A 19,348-nucleotide genomic window follows, 5' to 3' on the forward strand; every position below is an offset into this window, starting at 1 on the left:
GATGGGCCACCAAATGTTGAGGTTCAAAAGGGAGATCCCAAAAGGTTGTTATCTGGCAGTCAGCAAAGTTTCTAGGACTATACTATAGTATTCCTAAAGCCAGGAAACTTTAGGATCATTGACAGATTATTAGAACAATAACACTCATAGGATGTTGGGGCCTAAGAATTACTGGTATATTTTTTTTCTAGAAGCTGCACTCCATCATTCCCCTCTCAAGCAGTTGAAACCCAAATTCTTTTGGGACAAAAGGACAAAGGTCACATTTTGCTTCAGACATTCACTAGCTGTGGCTCTGGGGCACTGCCTCAGTTTCCTCATCTGTAAAATGAGGGCTTATGAGGATCTAATGAGAAGTATGTAAGACATTTTGCAAATCCTGATGGATTATATAAATGATATCTTTCATTAGATTATTATATTAACTTCATAATTACTCTCCCTGCTTCAGTCTCTCTTCACTCTTGTCTGTCCTATAAATTGTAGCTAAAGTAGTTTTCCTAAAGTGTTTCCTCTGGCTTCTAATGGGAAATATCACCTCCTCTGTTTAGTTTTTAAAGCTCTACACAATCTGGTCTTAACCTACCTTTGTGTACTCTTTGGACAGAATTCTACTTTGCCATATACTGTGATCTAGCCACACTGACCTTCTCTCTGTTCTGCATTCAGGACACTCCATCTTCTGCCTTTATTACTTTAAATTGACTATCGCCTGTACCTGGTCCCCCATTCCCTTCTTACCTCTCTTTCATAGAGTTCCTCTCTTCCATTGTCCAAAAGAAAACTTCCTAATTCCTCCCCCTGCTAGTGTCCTCCCTTTCAGAATGTTTCACCTTTAACTACTTTGAGTGTATGTAAATTTTATGCAGTATATATTTTCACATGTACCTTTTATCTCCCCCATTAGTATATAAAGTTAAAGTGGTTGTTATCCAGTCATTTCAGTCACATCCAACTCTTTGTGATCCCATTTGAGATTTTCTTGGCAAAGCTACTGGAGTGGTTTGCCATTTCCTTCAGCTCATTTTACAGATGAGGTAGCTGAGGCAAACAGCCTTAAGTGACTTTCTCGGGATCATATAGCTAGTAAGAGCCTGAAGTTGGATTTGAACTTGGGTCTTCCTGATTCCAGGTCTAGCTCTCTATGCACTGCATCGATGCCCTGTTGTTGATCATTAGTTTTTTTTGTCCTTCATTCTCAAAGACGACCATGATGCCAGGGAGATGATACCATGACATGGATCTAGGTGAGGAAGGACTGTGCCAGGTCACCTGCCTCACTTTCCCCTTCAGAGCCATCTGGATCCAGTGGCCAGATACAGATCAGGAGGACTGCAGGGTCTTGGATACAGTGGAAGCCCTTAGCCTTCTTAAGCTCGTCCGTCTCAGTTTCACAGTGATTAATAATGCGGCTGATGTAGCAAATGATGGTAGGTATGATGACATTCTTTAGGAGAGCACCAAATATTGGAGTTTGGTCATGTGAAGAACTCACAATGGCCATTCTCTTTGGCAAAAGGTAGGTTTATTTAGGAGAAGAGATTACAGACAAAATGAAAGGATTCAAATAGAAACCAGGAATGGTAAATAAGAAATATGGGAGAGCATAGAAGAAAGGGGTTTTAACAATTAATGATGAAAAGAACAAATTTCTTAGTGGAATTTGCAATTAGCCAGGAGAAAGGAACATACCCCCCATGAGGTTGGAGTGCACACCCTTATCTGGGAAGTTAAATCCTAAAAGGCCTTTATTACCCTAAAAGAGTTAGCTTTAAGGAGGAGAAGTGGGATCTGAGAGGAGAGATAACATAAGGTACAGTGGGGTTAGGAGATGACATCATGGGGCAAGGGGGAAGGATAAAGGGAAAGACACTAGGAGACAGAATGTCTTGGAGGACTGACCCAAAAGAGTGCAGTAAAGATAGCATGGGCCATAAACAGATTTATAGGGGAAATGTAATCTCAGGGACAGAACTGGGTTTCTGACAGAACATAGCAAGGTGAGGCTGCTTACTACCATCACAGAGGATAGGCCTCAGGGGCTTGACATAATTTGTATTTCTTGGCTGGACACAACAGCAAGGTGGGAGCCACTAAGCTAAACTGATCTCTATCAGAGCCCTTTTCTTGTCTGCCCCAAGTCCCTCTCTGCCAATCCCCAGCTATCCCGGACCTCATCAGTTAAGGCTAGATAAGAAAGAAATGAGGCAAAGAATGGTCTTTTTTCCTTAGTCCAAAAACCAGAAAAACACTAAACTCCAAACCAGGAAGGGAATACCCTTAGGTTTTCTGGCCAAAACAGAAACACTATATTCACTCTGAGACCATAAGGACCCAAACAATGTAGGACCTTTTGTTGGTCAATCAGTGAAAGAATGATTTGGATTTAAGGCATGGTCCTTAAAGAAATCTAGCCATTGAACTTCAAGATGTCTTATGATATTTCCATTATCAATATTTACATTCTTTTGAGCTAAGCACCCATTGAAAAGGAAAAGAAAGCAGAAAAGAATAAGAAAGCTGCCCACTCATTGAGGTAGAAATAGCATTAAAAAATACTGAAAAAATGGTAGATTAGATCACATATATGAACAGCAAATTCATGATGGAGTCAGCAATATTGTAAAGGTGGTGAGAAATAATTCAGTTATTTGAAAAAGGGGAAGATGTCAAAAGTATGGAAACAATCTTGGAATTTATTAATTTCTACTATCTTTTAATTAATTTTAATTTTGATGAGATTCATTTATGCCTTCATTAATGGTAAAAAAAATGTTCTTAAAATCTCTGCAGATCTTTTCTACCTTTCTTCTGTTATAAGAGCTAGTGCAGGCTTTACAATCATTATCTCAGTTTATCCTTACAACTTCATAGATTCTATTATAATTCCCATTTTGTAGATGAGGAAACTGAGGCAAATTAAATGATTTGCCCAGGGGCACATGGCTGATAAGTGTCTTGAGACCAGATTTGAAGTCAGGTCTTCCAGACTCCAAATATGGCATTCTGTCCATTGAACCAAACAAATAAAATAAATACCAAGATTCCACTTGAACAGTAGTCAAAGTATACAGATAGTTTATAGGTGAAGAAAGTGACAATAAATCATTACAGATCATTACATAAAAATACATACTTTTATTAGCAATATAACTTTAACCACCAGGTGGCATTACTGCCACTAACTTGATCTTTAGCTTAAAAACTAAGCCCAGGCAATGCTAAATCAGCTAAGGGATCCTCTCTCTTTTGTTGAATTTTCCTTCTCCATGTCATTAGAAAGGAAAGCAAAGTGCTTCCCAACAATTCTACTCCTTGCTAGAAAGGACTCCTTGGTCCTTTGTAAGAAAGAATCATCTAGTGATCATCTCAGAGGAAAGGAGATCTGCCCATTAAGCAAGACCTGAACCCTCTCCTAGATGTATAGAGCCTTTTCAGGGGGGCAGAATGTTGGGTAATTCCTTATAGGGGACCAAGTAAGGAAAGGCTGGAAAGGGTAGCCTGGGACTATTTCTAAAAATAATCCATTCTTTTCAGGCAAGTCTCAAGGCAGGATCCTAAAAACGGTTGAGCTGGAGAGTCTATCCCCTTCTCAGTGTAGTGCCAAGTCATCATAGACATCCAACTCTAGCAATCAGGAATAGGCACAGAGTTCATGGTCCAAAAGTCCATTCTAGCACTCATCAAGACCAGTTGCTTTATGATTTAAGAGTCAAGCTCAGACATTCAGAAAATCTAGCAATAAAACAAGGGGGTGGTGGGAGGATAACGAAAAATGACACGTTCTCCAAGAGCTCTGATGTTGGCTGCTGACACTGCAATATCATATCCTGAATAAATATCAACTGCCTTTTCCCATTCCAATCCTGCAGCCCATATCTTGGCCCAGTGGGAGAACTTTGCAGGAACCTCATTCATCAGAGTATCTTGATATTAGATTAATGGCTGTAGAAGTGCAATTATGTATGTCTGTCTCTTAGCAGGCAGTCATCAGCCGATATGGCAATAGCATTTTTTAAGAACCAAGTCTTCAAAAATAGGATCCTTTTGGGCTAGCAGATAAGATGAAGCACTGGGACTGGTCCTGGAGAAGTAAAGGGCAGGCACACATCATGAATATTCCATTTTTATTGAACAATTGAAGCCTTTTGGAGATCTTGTTACAGGACCACCATGCATAACCCAACTCTTAATGGGAAATTCTGGATGAAGGGTGACAGTATGACTTTGTATCATCCATTCAGTGGCAAGTAGGACACAATAACAAGTAAGCATCTGCTTTTTAAAAGTAGATACAATGAAAAGCCTTTTCAAGGAGATTATGGCTGTAGAAACTTAACACTTATTTAGTTTATCCACTTCTTTGTGCCTATCAAAGGCTCCTCTCAGCCTGATCATTACAGACAGAGCATTCTAAAAACAGAAGTTCTATAGGATCCTAAAGACCTAAGGAGAAAGCCTGCTAGTCCGTCTTCTTAACCCTTTCTGGACTAGAGTCTGTTCTGGGATCCTCTTGAAAGAGGTAGACTAACAAGTGACTCAGTGAAAGGGAAACATCTAAATACCCAGTTAGGGCAAGAATTGTTAAGAACCTAATAAAGTTACTGTGCTTCCTTTTTAGTTTGTTGAGGGAGTATTAGTATCTTATTGTGAACTACATTTTAGAATCATCTAGGTTCTTTCCAGTTCTCCACAATTCAGTGGAGTAGGATCTCCCATTCTTTTCCTCTCAGATAAGTGATCATCTTATCTGCTGCCATGGCTTTCTTCAGTCCAGTCAGCATTGCATCACTAATTTATAGTGGGCATCAATGACCTCAGGAGCTTCTTTCAAGTCCCTGTCCACTAAACTATAGTATTATAAAGAGTTTAAGTTAGAGTATACCTTACTCCTCAGGTAAAAGAAAACCCATTTCTGATTAATTTCAGAAAAGAGAATAAGGAAAAGACATTGGCAAGGTCAATAGCTCTATGCCATTATTCTGAGTCTCAAGCAACTTTGTTTAATGTATTGATAAGGTCAGAAATATGTACAGTAATTGGTATAATGTCTTTAGCTTTCTGTAATTCACTGAAAGGTACCAATTACCATTAATCAGTCACATAAGGTTATTATAAAGAAAGTTTGTTTGATAAAATATTTCACCCAGTCTCAAACACACACACACACCTACAAATACCTAATATTTCCATATTAACTATACAGGATGGTTCAGATAATTTCAAAGGTTTCCACTTGACTTTACCTACAATAACTGGTATAGAAGTTGGCATAAATACCTACCTATACAAGTATCGAATCCCAAGAACTCAGAAAAGTAGTGACCTTTTCATCTTCTGATATAGTAGTTGCCTGGGTATCTAGCAGCTCCTAACATATTTGTATTCTGCCCTTTGTAAGGTATCAAGACTTGGGTATATAAGAAACTTTGGTCATCTCCTGGTCCTGAAGTTAGAACCTTAGTCCCTGCCCTAGGGAGACAGCCCCAAAATGCTCAAGTCTATATACAAAGATTGAGGTAATTCAGAATAATCAAATGATGCTGGAAGCTTTCAGGGTTGTGCTAAATTTGGACAGATAGTAGGACCCTTACTGCCTCCCCACAATAATTCTCTTCAAAACCTCATGTTTCAAAAATCACATCCAGAACTGCTTATGGGAAAAGGTCACCCTTCAAGTACTTAATCTAGGAACGGGAAAATTATCTCTTCTCATCATTTTTAGTATGCTTGTGTATGTGGCACATTTGCCTATATCGTTATTAATTCTGCCCCAATCTCCTTAAACTTGAGTTGATCTGCCCAGGCCTATGTAGTGTGGTATGGCAGTGGAAGTCCAGTTAAAGGCTGATGTCACCCAGCTGGGGCTCAGTCCCAAAGACAAAATCTAATTAGCCCTGTTAAGACACATGTTGGTCATGTAGTAGGGTGGCATAGATCTAGTCAGGCAAATCCCTTCTTTTCTAAGAATTTCACCACATCCCTTGCTGACAGCCCCTGGGGAACTGGCCATGGAAGGGATTCATTCAAATTTTTAAAAATGTATTATTTTTAACATTCATTTTTAAAATATTGAATTCTGAATTTTATCCCTTTCTCCCACACCTCACCTACCCATCAGAAATGTGGTATCAATTATATATGTGAAATCCTGCAAAACCTATTTACATAGTAGCCATTTTGCAAAAAAAGCAAGAAAAAGAAAGTGAAAAATAATGCTACAATTTGCCTTCAGACTCCATCAGATCTTACTCTGGAAGTGGACAGTATTTTATTATTTTTTTTTTTTTGCCATTAGTCCTTTGGAATTTTCTTGGATCACTGTATTGGTCAGAATAAATATATCATTCATAATCTTCCTAGGTTTTTCTGAAACCATCTTGCTCCTTATTTCTTATAGTACAATAATATTCCATCATGACCATATGCCACATGTTCAGCCATTTCCCAACTAATGGGCGTCCCTTCAATTTTGAATTCTTTGCCACCAAGAAAAAAAAAAGCTGCTAAAAGTATTTTTGTACATAGAGGTCCCTTTCCTTTGATCTCTTTGGGAGACAGACCTAAAAGTGGTATTGCTGGGTCAGAGTGTATGGCACAGGTTTATAACCCTTTTGAGCATAGTTCCAAATTGCTCCCCAGAATGGTTGTATCAGTTCACAGTTCTTCCAGCAGTGTATTATTTTTTCACAGTCTTTCTGACACTTATTTTCCTTTTTGTCACATTAGCCAACCTGATAAGTGTGAGGTAGTTTCTCAGAGTTGTATTAATTTTCATTTCTAATCAGTAATTTAGAATATCTTTTCATATGCCTATAGATATCTTTGATTGAGGGAATCCATTTTTATAATTCTGGATATGAAGAAGTTCCCATCTTGGTTACCTAAAAAAGTACAAAAGACAGTCTCCATCCAGGGATACTTACCTGATTTAACAGGTTTTGCAAAAGTACATCTACTTTGAGGTTCCTCACATTAATGGAACCATAGCTAGGAGATGCTTTGAACTGACCTTGTTAGACTATACTCTCATTAACCACTGTTCTAATGACTCATGACTGTTATAACCTTCTCTAACAGCCTCCCAAGTTCCTTGTGGGTAAAAGTCTGTCCACTCTTAATTCTGAGGAAGTAACCCCTGGGAATAACAACAGTAATAACCTGAGGCTTTCCAACCCTCGTCTTCCTAGTTTTCATTCTTACTCCCACTCTCCTTCTCTTCTCTAATGACTCTAATCTTAACAGAATTCAACATATTTTCTGTAGTGAGCTGAATGTGCAATTCTATAAACAATCCATTTTCGTTTTTCTCATGCTGGCTGTCATAGGCATAACACCTGCTTAATTTCCCTTAAATGGTACTGAAACTACTTCAGGACTTAATTGGTCCAAGAAACTAGGTTAAAATCAGTAAGGATAATTTTCTTGTGATGTAAGCACAAAAGCCACTAGGGACGACTACTGCAGATTTGACAAGTTTCTTCACTGGCAGGGAAGTGGAACCCAACTGTATCAATGTATAAGCTTGATGAATTACCTAACAATAATATGGCTGAGTAAACTTCCTCTCATTAACTATTGTCTTATTTCATTTCAACCCTAAACACAAGCCATCAGACTGCCTTGAGTCAAATCTGGCCTATAACACTGATGCTTTTGTAAAATCATTTGCAAAATCCAGGTAATACTAGTTCTTGCAATACTTTTATTTCACCTGTTATTTTCTATAAACTCCCATTGGACTAATCCTAGGGGATTAGTAGGGTTTCCCCCTTATCCTAGTCAAGAATTCCTTGTATGCAGCTAAAAGAGCAAGAATCATAGGATACTAGATTCTTAAAACTGTCCATCCAGTCCTTCTCCTAAATGGACTTATGATTTCATCAGGTATTAATGAAGAACTTAGTCTTTCAATGGAGATCAGAACTTTGCAATTTGAAATCTTGATGTTGCCTCAGTACACTTAGATTTTTAGAATCTGTTAGTATCTGGGAGGAACAGGTATCCACTGAAGCAATCATCTTTCTTCACTCAGAGAAACTAACTTTGTTAAGTTATACTTATGCTGCAATCAAAGGCAATAAACTAGATGGGGAAATTCCTTAATTTGGAAGGAATGAAAGCCACTGCATGAAGTAAATTAACTTTACACAGAAAGTATATTGGAATTGACTGAGGGAACTCAATAATTCTGTGGACCATGGAATCTGGGCATCTGAATATCTGGCCAGCCCAGAAGAGAGAGCAGTCTAACCAAATCCCTTAATGGGAACTGTTTGGTGAAGATCTATGCCCTTTCAAGAAAAGGACCTTGTGATCTTTCCAAAGGTCTGAAGATTTTGGACATCTTAGCAGTGTCTTCAAAAAGAGCCAAGGATAAATGAAATTTCCTGAGAAAAAGCAGCCTGAGGACTCTACAAAGAGCTTGGCATAAAACTGTTATTATGCCATGCCTTTACAAGGACCATAAAGGAAACAAAAGAATATCCAGCAGATTTCCAGGAGCTGCACGTTACCATTATTGCCACAGGTGGTTGTAGGCTTGAGCCCTATTTGTCAAAGTTCCCCACTTAGTTTGGGGGGATACTTTGTTTTTCAAGAAAGATTTTATTTTACATTCTTTCAAGAATGGGTATCTGAGCTAGTAAACACACTTTTGACTCTGCAAAGGTAGTATTTTATTTCCTATCCTGAAACATGTCCCTCCCAATTCCCTATTAACTGGGTATTACAGAAGTTACAGAATGTGAATCTTGGAAGGATACTTTTTATCTAGTGATTTTGCCACACCACTTCAGTCAATACCCTTTCCTACATGTTTAGGCCAGTTGACTAATTTATATCAACTGATAATCACTGGGGGAAGCACAGGAACATCAATTTATAAGCCATAGTGCTAGAAGTCCCAATCCCCTTCTCCTCGGATCCTGAGGGGAAAAAAGGCACTAAAGACTCTCTGGGTAATCAACTTGCCAGTGCAGGGGAAGTTGGGGGAATGAGTCTTAGAACATGTGCTATAGGTAGGACTTGAATCCACATCTTTCTTAACTTCAAGGCTCTCTCTCCATTATACTGCTGCCTCTCTGTATATGTTATCTCCTAAATTATAAGTTTCTTGAGAGTACAGACCAGCTGGCTCTAAAAATATTTATTAAAGTAATAATTGAATCAAGTTATTTATTACTCGAGGTCTTTTCCATTAAAAGGTAAAACAAGGTACAGCAACAAGGAAAAGAAATAAAAGCAAAAGCACTCTAGTAGTATAAGAGTTCACAAGAATTAGTCAACGTTCCAGATGAGATTAGAATTTGTCATATCTCAAGTGCTCGTCACCAGGAATCCCTCTGACTACATGTGGGAGGAATACAGGTGATATAGTAAAGAACCCAGGTGAAGTCTTCACTTGAAGGCAGGGGTTGCTCAACATTCCAAGTATGTGAAGAAACAGTAACTTTTCTTATCCAAACATCAAATCACTCCCTGACCCATGGCTGATGAATGCAGCAGAGTAGAAAGCAACTGTGTTAAGTTTGAGAAGACAGGAAGTCTTGCCCTTTCATTTTGATTGGCTGGTAAGATCAAAATTTACTGGAATAGAGGACCATAATCCACTTGGGTATACGGAGGAAGCTGGGCACATAGGAGGCCAGCCAGGCTAGTCTGGGAACCTCAGAAAGCACTGATTGCAGGGATAGATAGTCAAAGACAGGACGGCCTGAAACAACAGGAAACCAGGGTTGGAGTTTAAACATTCACTCCCCAACCGTAAGCAATCCTGAACCTTGGAATGGAAGCAAGGGGACATAAAGAAAGAAGGAGAGGATAAAAAGAAATGGTGGGAAAGGAAAATAGAAGAAAAAAGTGGGAAATGAAGAAGGAAAGTTTGAGAATATAAGGGCATCTGTTTTTTCTCTCTCCCCTTCCTCCTTGAGCTAGACACAATGAAATATGCATGCTGTTAATGAAGCAAAACCAATTGTTTTATAAGGGTTAATAAAACTTTGATTAAAGTAAACACAGTATCTTTGTAAATGAAAAAAAAAATTAAGGAAAAAAAAAGAATATCAGGGCATTTCCCCCTCCACTCCCTTTCTCCCTCACCCCATCCAAATTTCTCACCATCCACATCTTTAAATCCATATTTTTTAGCTAGATCACAGGATGGAAGAACCCGACCACTCAATTGCAGGATGTTAGGATCTGAGGATAGAAAGCAATCAATTATAGAATGAAGGAGGCAATCCAATAAGAAAGTATCTATCTTAAAAATTTCAGAAGAATGACTTTTTAGCTCCAGGGCTATCAATGTCTTTCTGTCCATTCCTTTTAGGGGAGATATACTCTAGTATGTAATATTGTGCGATCTGAGAACACTACTGTTAATCAAATTAAGTTTATCTACCTAATATAGTTCCCAAGGTCTCTAACAAACAACATCAGCCTCCCTCTTGCTTCCAAAGGCAGGAGCAGAATCTAATTAGTTATACAGATTCCCACCTCCACCCTGATCCCTAATCCCACCAATTACCTGTTGCCAGGGCCACCACACATTTGCCACTCAGCTCTGGGGTTTCCCCACTTGGAAGACGTTCTTTCAGCTTCATGATTGCATGATCAAAAGATATGAACTATTAATCTAGCAGCAGCATCCCAAGTCTATTTATTAGTGTCATTCTTTTCCACTAAGGCCAAATTAAGAGTGAAGAAGAATGCATTTTCCCTTTAGAAATGCTTATGTCTGAAAAAGAGCTCTTTCTTGCCTTTCCCTCATTCAATGAAATAGAGTCCCATTATGCTAGTTTCCAAGAGCTATACTGCCTTTCTTCTAGATAAAGCTTCTTAAACTTTTCCCACTTGTAAGCCTTTTTCACCCAAGAAATTTTTACATGACCCCAGGTATATAGGAATATAAAAATTGATATACAAATCAAACATTTGCTGACAATAATTATAATTTCGCAACCCTCCCATTCAGTTATGCTGTTGTACTCCACAGTTTGGGAAGTTCTGTTCTAGATCACAGATTTATAACTGAAAAGGACCTTAGTAGTCTTATCTTCCAAACCCTTTTGTGAAAGATAAACTGAGGCAAAGACAGGTAAAACTACTAGCTCAAGGCTACAGTAGTAAGTGTTCTCTGACTTTAAATACAGCTCTCTCTAAGAATTCACGTGAGATTATAAATCTATGAGAGCAGAGACTATACCTTCTCTAAATTTTATATCCTTTTATAGCCTTACCACAGTGCTCTGTACACACAAGCTTTAATAAATGCATGTTTGAATGGAAGTTAAATTGGTCTATCTTGAAGCTGAATCTAGCAGTGCCCCATGGGTTCTGCACCTATTAGGTATTAGGTGGAAAAGTGACCACCCTTATGCCCTTTTCTTGCTGACCTTACGGGCTATGGGATCCGGATCCTCTTCATTGTTCAGGTGTTCCATCACTAGCTCTGTCTTCACCATCCCAGGCCAGAGAGACACATAGGCAATACCGTGACGTCGTAGTTCCTGGGCACAATCCGTGGCCAACCTATCACACTATGAAGGAAAGAGGATAGAAATGAAAGTCATGATCCCCTATCTTCATTTCACTACTGTTTTTCCAGCTTTATCTCTAAGTGATCCTGTCCCCAACTTCAGAGCCTTCCCTCAACAAAAATGCCTCTCCTACCCAGAAACCCCCAAATGATATCCTTTTCCTAAGGAAATTCCTATTTCTTAAGCATAGCACCAGCTTAACTGAAGGAAAGAGTCTGGGGCATGGGGTTTTTTGTTTCCTGAAAAGTCCAAAAGGGTAGGTCAGTATATGAGAGGATAGAGCTATTCTTTCCAACATAATCTGGAAAAAGATGAAGATAATGAACTACAGTGGCCTGAGCATTCCTTCCCCAAATTTTGTCAAGCTTTAGTCTCCACCTTCCCAGCCATCAGGATCTCACCGCTGCTTTGCCCACACCGTAGGCTACATTGAAGAAATACTGCAGCCCACCGAGCGAGGAGATGACCACGATAAGCCCTCGTCCTGCAGGCACCATTAGGCGGGCTCCATAGACTGAGCACAAATAGTGGCCTCTGAAGGGGAGAGGAAGTGAAGTACAGATGGTGACAGCACTTAATTACATGCTACACAGAGCAGACAGAAAGTGCCTAACCTTGGGAGAACCAAGCACTTCTTATCACTTCTCACTTTGTTTGGTGGGGCCTTCTAGAGGATATTTTATTAATCTCATCTTCAAAGAAGCTTGCCTAGACCCAGGGCTTCTTAAAACTTTCTGCTTGTGACCCTGAGAAATTTTTATATGACTGAGTTATATAAGTATATAAAATAGATATTGGAAAAAAAAATCAAACATTTACTGATACTCAATCAAAATTTCACAACCCCCACATTTAGTTATAAGATCCCTTATGGGGTTACAAATCACAATTTAAGAAACTGGGCCCTAGAGGGTACTTTATTAACCTCATCTTCAAAGAAGTTTGGCCTAGACAACTTAGACTTCTATTCTCAAAGACCTCCAGAAAAAGAAGCCAAATTGCTGCCCTTGGTCTCTGATCTTATAAGACCTCATTTCTTACTCTCAGGATGTTCTTGCTTATATGGAACCTGTATCTCTTTTTATTATACTTCTAATTCCTTTTTTTTTTTTTTTTTTTGGTCCTAATTAGACACAGGAAATATTACTGTTAAGTATAGTAATAATTATTCAATATTTTTAAAATACCCTAATGATTTTAAAAATACTTTAAACATATTCTTATTTAAACCTTAAGATAACCCAGTGAGATATGTGTTTTAAGCCTTATAATTCCCATTTCACTCAAAAAGGTAACTGAAAATTCAGAAAGGTGACAAGGTACTAAGAAAGCATTATGACCTGGATTCATGTCTTCCTTTCTGCAAGTCCCATATTCAATCCACAATATCATAATGTCTTTCAGTAAAGTGGAAAATAGACATAATTTGTCCATTTAATATATCCAGAATAAGTTTGAAATGCTATGGTGTTCACCTCAAATTTGTGATGTGTACTTTCCTCAAACCAACTTCTGTACACTACTAAAACTGAACAGAGTATGTTTACATGATGGAGAAAGGATGGAGGGAAAGACATAACTTCAGTGTAATTCTCAAATGAGAGATGTGATAAATTTCTATAACACTGTACTCTCTATAACTAAAAAAGTAAACCCCAAAACCATAGCTAGCAAGTAGACTGGAGGGGAGATAGGTAGTATTTTCTTGCCTTACTGATTTGGGTGAGCTTTCTAGAAAGGTGTTAATAAAGGCAAGTGGAGAGAAGGCTGAAGGCTCTCTCAGATGGATGAAAGGCACATTGAAGAATAGGTGAGGGTATCTGATGGGCTTCTCAGTGGTGAGGGCAATGAGAACTGAAGGGAGAAGACAAAGATGAGGGAACGCAAGCAGAAGAGGAGGAAATAACAGAATGGGTAAAATTCTGAATTACCAGACTTACTGAAAAGGTCCTTTATGGGTTGAATTAGGAAGGTCATACTCACCGGAGTCCCACATTATTGATGTCATCCCATATAGAGGCTGGGCACTCCCAGAATGGTTTCTTCATATGGGAAATGAGGGCCTAAAAAGAATGAAGAATGAAATGAGAAGTGGGAAAGGTAGGTGATGGTGGAGGTGTTGGTACATGTATGAGGGGTGAAACTTGAAAAGTAGAAGAGTTTCAAGTATAGAGGGATAAGGTAGGGGCTGATAGGGTCTAAGGGTCAATTAGAAGAGTCTAGCATGGAGTTAGAATACTTTTTTAAAAAGTGGAACAAACAGTAGGACAAGGAATCAAAAGAACAGGGGTGAGGGTAAGACACTACCTTGACCCCAGCATAAGCATTGTTGACCAGTACATCCAATCTCCCATTTTGTTCTCTATCCACCCTTTCAAACAGGCTCCGAACTTCATCTTCCTGACTTGAGTCACAAACCACAGGCAGGCATCGACCCCCTCGGGACTGTGCCTAGGGTAGAATGGATACAAGAGTCCCATATATCAGAAACCTCTTTGCCCCAGAATGATATTTAGGTACAAATGACACCAGGTTCCTCCTTCCTTACTCAACTGGCTCTGAGTCTAGCAGATCTGGGTGAATGGAGTAAGGTTACCCCCAGGTGTTCATACAAGAAATTGCAGGTACAAAGAAAGAATTCCTGAGAATTCTTAGGTTTCTTGAAAGGTAGGTACAGTGAATTAACTGTACGGCTTACAGCTACAACTGCAATCATAGTTGCAATCTCACAGACAGGGAATCTGACTTTCCATTAGTACACTTTGATTCCCCATGACAAAGCAGAAGCAAAAATCTTTGAGAACTACTGCTTCAAGGATCAACTATAAACTCATTTGTTATTTAAATCTCTTTACAACCTGGTATCCTCTTACCTTTCCAACTTTATGACCTATCACTTTCCATGCATTTTGCAGTCCCAACCAAACTGAATTTGCTATTCCTAACGTGATAAATCACTGTCTTCTGGCTGTAACAATTCTTTTGCAGTTTTCATTATGATTTCTTGAGTTGCATTTATCTAGCCCTCTCCCCTCCCCCCATCATAGTTTTCAGGGACACCACCCCTATCATGTTTCTTAAATTACATTTCCCTGATCTATTTTGCAAATCAGTTATTTTTTACATTAGATAAATTATATTTTTCTATCCCTTGCTATCTTGGATGAAATCATTGGTTTCTGTTTAATCTAATTTTCAGGGAACTTATTATTTAATGGATGATTTATCGCTCTCCCAAACTATTTGTTCTCTATTCACTTTTTTCAAGAGCTTTAAATTTTTAAACTTGTTTAATGTTTTAGAGGCATTTATATGTAATTCTTATAGAAAATCCATTTTGTCTTAGTTTCGCTCTCCTTTTTGAAGATCTCTAGATTTGCGATAAATTATATTTTTATTATATTTGTAAATATATAATATTTAAATTATATTTTCTTTGATTTACTCAAGAAACTCAGCTTTAGTTCCTGGATGAGTTTTTTGCCAAAGCCAGGTCCTGTACCCAGCTGCACATTAGAATGATATGGCTGGCCTGGAGTTATATATGGTCCTATGCTGGCCTCCATTTCCTGAGTCAGGACTCTATGAATCTTGAAGGTTCAAAGCACTTGAGCTTCTAGATTCTAAGGACAGAGTGTGTGAGAAATCTCGAGCTCTAAGGGGAAGGTTGAAGTCTGAGGACTGCCATGGTATATTGGTAATTGCTCACTGAATTGCTGTTCCTTGGGGCTTTGTGGATCATTCTGAATTCTTGATTGTTAGAATCCTTACAAGGTGTTAAATCACTAGAATTGATAGAAACAATGCATATGTTTACACCTTTGAGAGTTCACATATTAGCTCACACATTAGTTCACAAGTTTGGGAGATTCACAAGTTAGGATTCAATATGAGATTCACAAGTTTATACCTCCCACAATCCCACTCTCGGAGGAGGAGTCAACCTTTGAGTTTACACCTCTTTAAGAGCATAAAAGGAGCTGAGTCAGTGGAGTCTGGGAATTGAAGAGATTGAGAAGCTAGAGACTGCAATCGGGCAGAACTGGGGATTCGGAAGAGGAGACGCTGAAGCTGGCAGAGGAAGAAGCAAAGGACTGGCAACAAGAGCTAATCTTGGAACCAAGGAAACTAACCGGGCTATTTTGGAAGAGACAATAAAGGACTGTACTTTAATCCCTGGCTGCATTTGGGGTGATTATTGATCTGAACTGAAACTAAGGCTGCCTCCAGAAAACCTCCCCAAGAAACCTGTTCCCAGAGAGAACCATTATAATTTAGAAAAAGAAGAGAACACTACACTTGATGAAACCTTCTATTCTTGCCGTCTATGGACACAGAGTTTGCAAGTCTGTATTTGATTTATCTATAGTCCCACTGGGAAGCTCATAGTAGGACCCTTTATGCTTTGGGTCTTCAAACTGATTTCTTGTACAACTTCAGGATTTTGCTGGAATAAGTATGTGGGAGTGGGCTGTATGCTTCCAATGACAGCAATCATCTTGGCTTGAAGAATGAGACACTATCTCATTTGGGGAACCCATCAGCTCTCATGGGTTGATTATCTTTATAAAGATGTTTCTCAAGATCTATTTAATTTAGCCTAAATCTTCTCACCACCAGTTTGACACCACTAATTGCCTAGTGGACATCTCAAATTTTATGTCTCATAGGCATCAGACACAGAAGTCATTATCTATTTCTTCAAATCTTCCTCTCTTCCAAACTTTTCTATTACTGTTGAGGATACTACTAACCTCCTACTTATCCAGACCTGTGACCTTAATGTCATCTGAGACGTCTCACTCACTTCCTTTTATATCCAACCTGTTACTAAGTATTCTTATTGACCTTCACAATATTTTTCACTATGTTCCCTTCTCTACAAACAACCACCAACCTAGTGCAGATCCTTATCACATAAAGCCTGCATTATTTTAATAGCTTACTGGTTAATATCTCTGCCTCAGTTTTCTTTCCACTTTAGTTCACCATTCACTCAGCTGCCAGTCATCTTCCTAAAGTAGAGGTCTGACTATGTCATCTTTTTTTGGGCTGAGACAATTGGGATTAAGTGACTCGCCCAGGGTCACACAGCTAGGAAATGTTAAGAGTCTGAGGCCAGATTTGAACTCAGGTCCTCCTGACTTCAGGCTGGTGCTCTATCCACTGCATCACCTAGCTGTACCTTAACTATGTCTTTCTAATTCAATAAACTCCAGTGGTTCCCATTACCTCATGACCAAATATAAAATCCTGTATGACTTTTAAAGCTCCTAATAAACTGTACTCTTTCTACCTTTTTAGTCTTCTTATGCTTTATTTCACTCCACAATCCAATGACATAATATGAATGCTATGGAATACTATTGTTCTGTAAGAAACAACCAGCAGGATGATTTCAGAGAGGCTTGGAGAGACTTAGATGAACTGATGCTGAATGAAGTGAGCAGAACCAGATCATTATACATGGCAACAACAAGACTATAAGACAATCAATTCTGATGGACATGGCTCTCTTCAACAATTAAATGATTCAAACCAGTTCCACTTATGCAGTGATGAAGAGAGCCATTTACACTCAGAGAGAGGACTGTGGGAACTGTGTGGAACACAACAGAGCATTCTCACTCCTGTTGTGATTTGCTTACAATTTGTTTCCTTTTTCTTCCTTCTTGATCTGATTTTTCTTGTGCAACAAGATAACTATAAATATGTATACATATATTGACTCTAACATGTATTTCAACATATTTAACATGTATTGGACTACCTGCCATCTGGGGAGGAGGTAGGGGGAAGGAGAGGAAAATTGGGACAAAAGGTTTTGCAAGGGTCAATGTTGGAAAAATTACCCATGCATATGCTTTGTAAATAAAAAGCTTTAATAAAGAAAAAAAAAAAAACGCCACAATCCAATGACATAGACTTTCTTGCTGCTTTTCACATATGGTATTTAATCTCTGACTGCTTTTTCAGTTTGGTTTTTTTTATCTTGCATTGCTCTCTTCTCCTCTACTCAAATCCCACCTTCTATAAGAAGCCTCTCCTGGTCTCCTATATTGCTGATGCCTTTGCTTTGAGATTAATCTCCATTTACATTGTGTATATCTTGTATAGGCATGTATTTTGTACATTATCTTCCCCATTAGCAGATGGATTCCTTGAGGCTAGGGACTGTTTCTGCCTTTCTCTGTATCTACAGCACTTAGCATGATTCCTAGCACAGAATAAATGTCTGTTGACTCCAATCTCTCCTCAATTCAGCACCAGTAGATTTTCCTAAAGAGAATGTCTAGCAGTGTCATCCTCTCCTGCCCACTAAATATACTCCATTAGCTCCCTGTTATATTTAGGATCAAAAATAAAGCATTCTAGTATTATCCTAAAAGGATCATAGTGGCTTGGGCCTGCCTTTAAAGGAAACTAGAGTATTTCAGGAATGGAAGAAAACTTTCAACAACCAAGAGCTATGAATTACCTCTTTAACCACAGGTACTCCAAAATCTGAGCGCACTTTACCATAGACACTATTATATGGTTTTGTGGGAAATGTCACAAACATGGGGGAAAAGGGGATTTATAAGTTTTTGTGTCAAGTGTTGTTACTGGGACACTTTATTAAAGTTTTAGAAGCTATTTAAGGCTGCTTGAATCCCGATTCTCAGCTGATAATTGGGGACTGGAAGAAGTAGGGGAGCATGTCAATAGCATTAGCCTCTTCACCCCATACACACTCCTTGGTAGTAGATACTCCCAGAACCCCAAGAGGAAGATGCACCCTTGCTGTGGGATCCAACTATGAGAGTGATAGTTGGGATAAGGATCCTAAGGATTTATACGGCTTCTGTGCCAGCACAGAAGGGGGCAACAGCCCCCTAAGAATGCAAACTACCTGAGGGCCGGCCCCATTTTGCTTTTTCACTGTAATTCTCCTTTGCCAAGTATCTGCTTGTTTGATTGAATGGCACTTCAAAAAGTGAGGTTAAGCTTTTGACGCACAAGGTGGTACGGCGCTCACCTCCTGAGCGGCAGCCTGCAGGGTGTCCTGATTTCGGCCGGTGATGTAGACAGTGGCTCCCGCCTCGCAGAGCTGCAAGGCAATGCCCCGGCCGATGCCCCTGGAGGCTCCTGTGACCACGCACACTTGGCCCTGCAGGGGGCCTAACATGGTAAAGGAGAAAGTTCACCTGCGGAAGTAAAGCGACGGAATGCAGCGACAGCTGCAGACGCGACAGGGAAAATAAGCTGGGGAGGAAGGGCACTGGGGTAAAGGCAAGGCTGGGCGGCCGCGGGGTGGGCAGAGGGACCTGAGGCCGCAAGGGCTGAGCACACCTTCTCCCACGGCTCACGCACGGGGTCCCAGACCACTCTCCGCGGCCGGGCTACGCACAGCTCCGGGCTCCCCCCGAGCCCGCCATCCCACGGAGGCGGTGCGGCCGAAGACTGCCCGCGGCCAAAGCCCCTGGGAGGGGAGCTTCCCGGCCCGGCCGGAACGCGCGCAGGAGCCCAAGCCCGCGGCCCGGGGAAAGGAAGGGGGAGGGGGCCCTCGTGCCCAGACGGGCGGGCGCGGGCCTCGGAGCCTCGGACCGCGTTGCAGAGTGCCGAAGCCCCGGACTGAGTACTGCGAAGGCGGGGCTCAGCCTGGCGGTAATCAAAGCACGCAGCCGCAGCGCCCAGAGGTGGGGGGAGGTACCTCAAGCCCGGACAGCCGAAAGCGCCTCGGAGGCTTTAGCCGGGCTCCCGGACACGGCGAACCCCAGTCCCAGAAAGCAGCATGCGGGGGCGAGGCTCAACCGGGACTACAGCAG

The 19,348-nt window shown here is 40.1% G+C and overlaps 1 protein-coding gene across 2 annotated transcripts; it reads right to left on the reverse strand.

The window, feature by feature from the left end:
• Positions 1–2,963: 2,963 nt before the first annotated feature.
• On the reverse strand, positions 2,964–19,340 carry DHRS1 (dehydrogenase/reductase 1). 2 transcript variants are annotated; one of them, XM_012545185.3, is made up of 9 exons: positions 19,234–19,340; positions 18,559–18,727; positions 13,848–13,991; positions 13,524–13,603; positions 11,942–12,074; positions 11,397–11,540; positions 10,529–10,598; positions 10,120–10,200; positions 2,964–4,084 (listed from the first exon to the last, which is right to left on the reverse strand). In XM_012545185.3, exons 2-9 carry the CDS (start codon positions 18,706–18,708, stop codon positions 4,053–4,055), a joined length of 834 nt encoding a protein of 277 aa, XP_012400639.1. In that variant the 5' UTR covers positions 18,709–18,727; positions 19,234–19,340; the 3' UTR covers positions 2,964–4,052. The 2 variants fall into 2 exon arrangements, with proteins under 2 accessions (XP_012400639.1, XP_003755933.1); XM_003755885.4 differs by lacking the exon at positions 2,964–4,084 and adding an exon at positions 9,134–9,715.
• Positions 19,341–19,348: the final 8 nt, after the last annotated feature.

Source organism: Sarcophilus harrisii, chromosome 2 (assembly GCF_902635505.1).
Source record: "Sarcophilus harrisii chromosome 2, mSarHar1.11, whole genome shotgun sequence".
Classification (NCBI taxonomy): domain Eukaryota; kingdom Metazoa; phylum Chordata; class Mammalia; order Dasyuromorphia; family Dasyuridae; genus Sarcophilus; species Sarcophilus harrisii.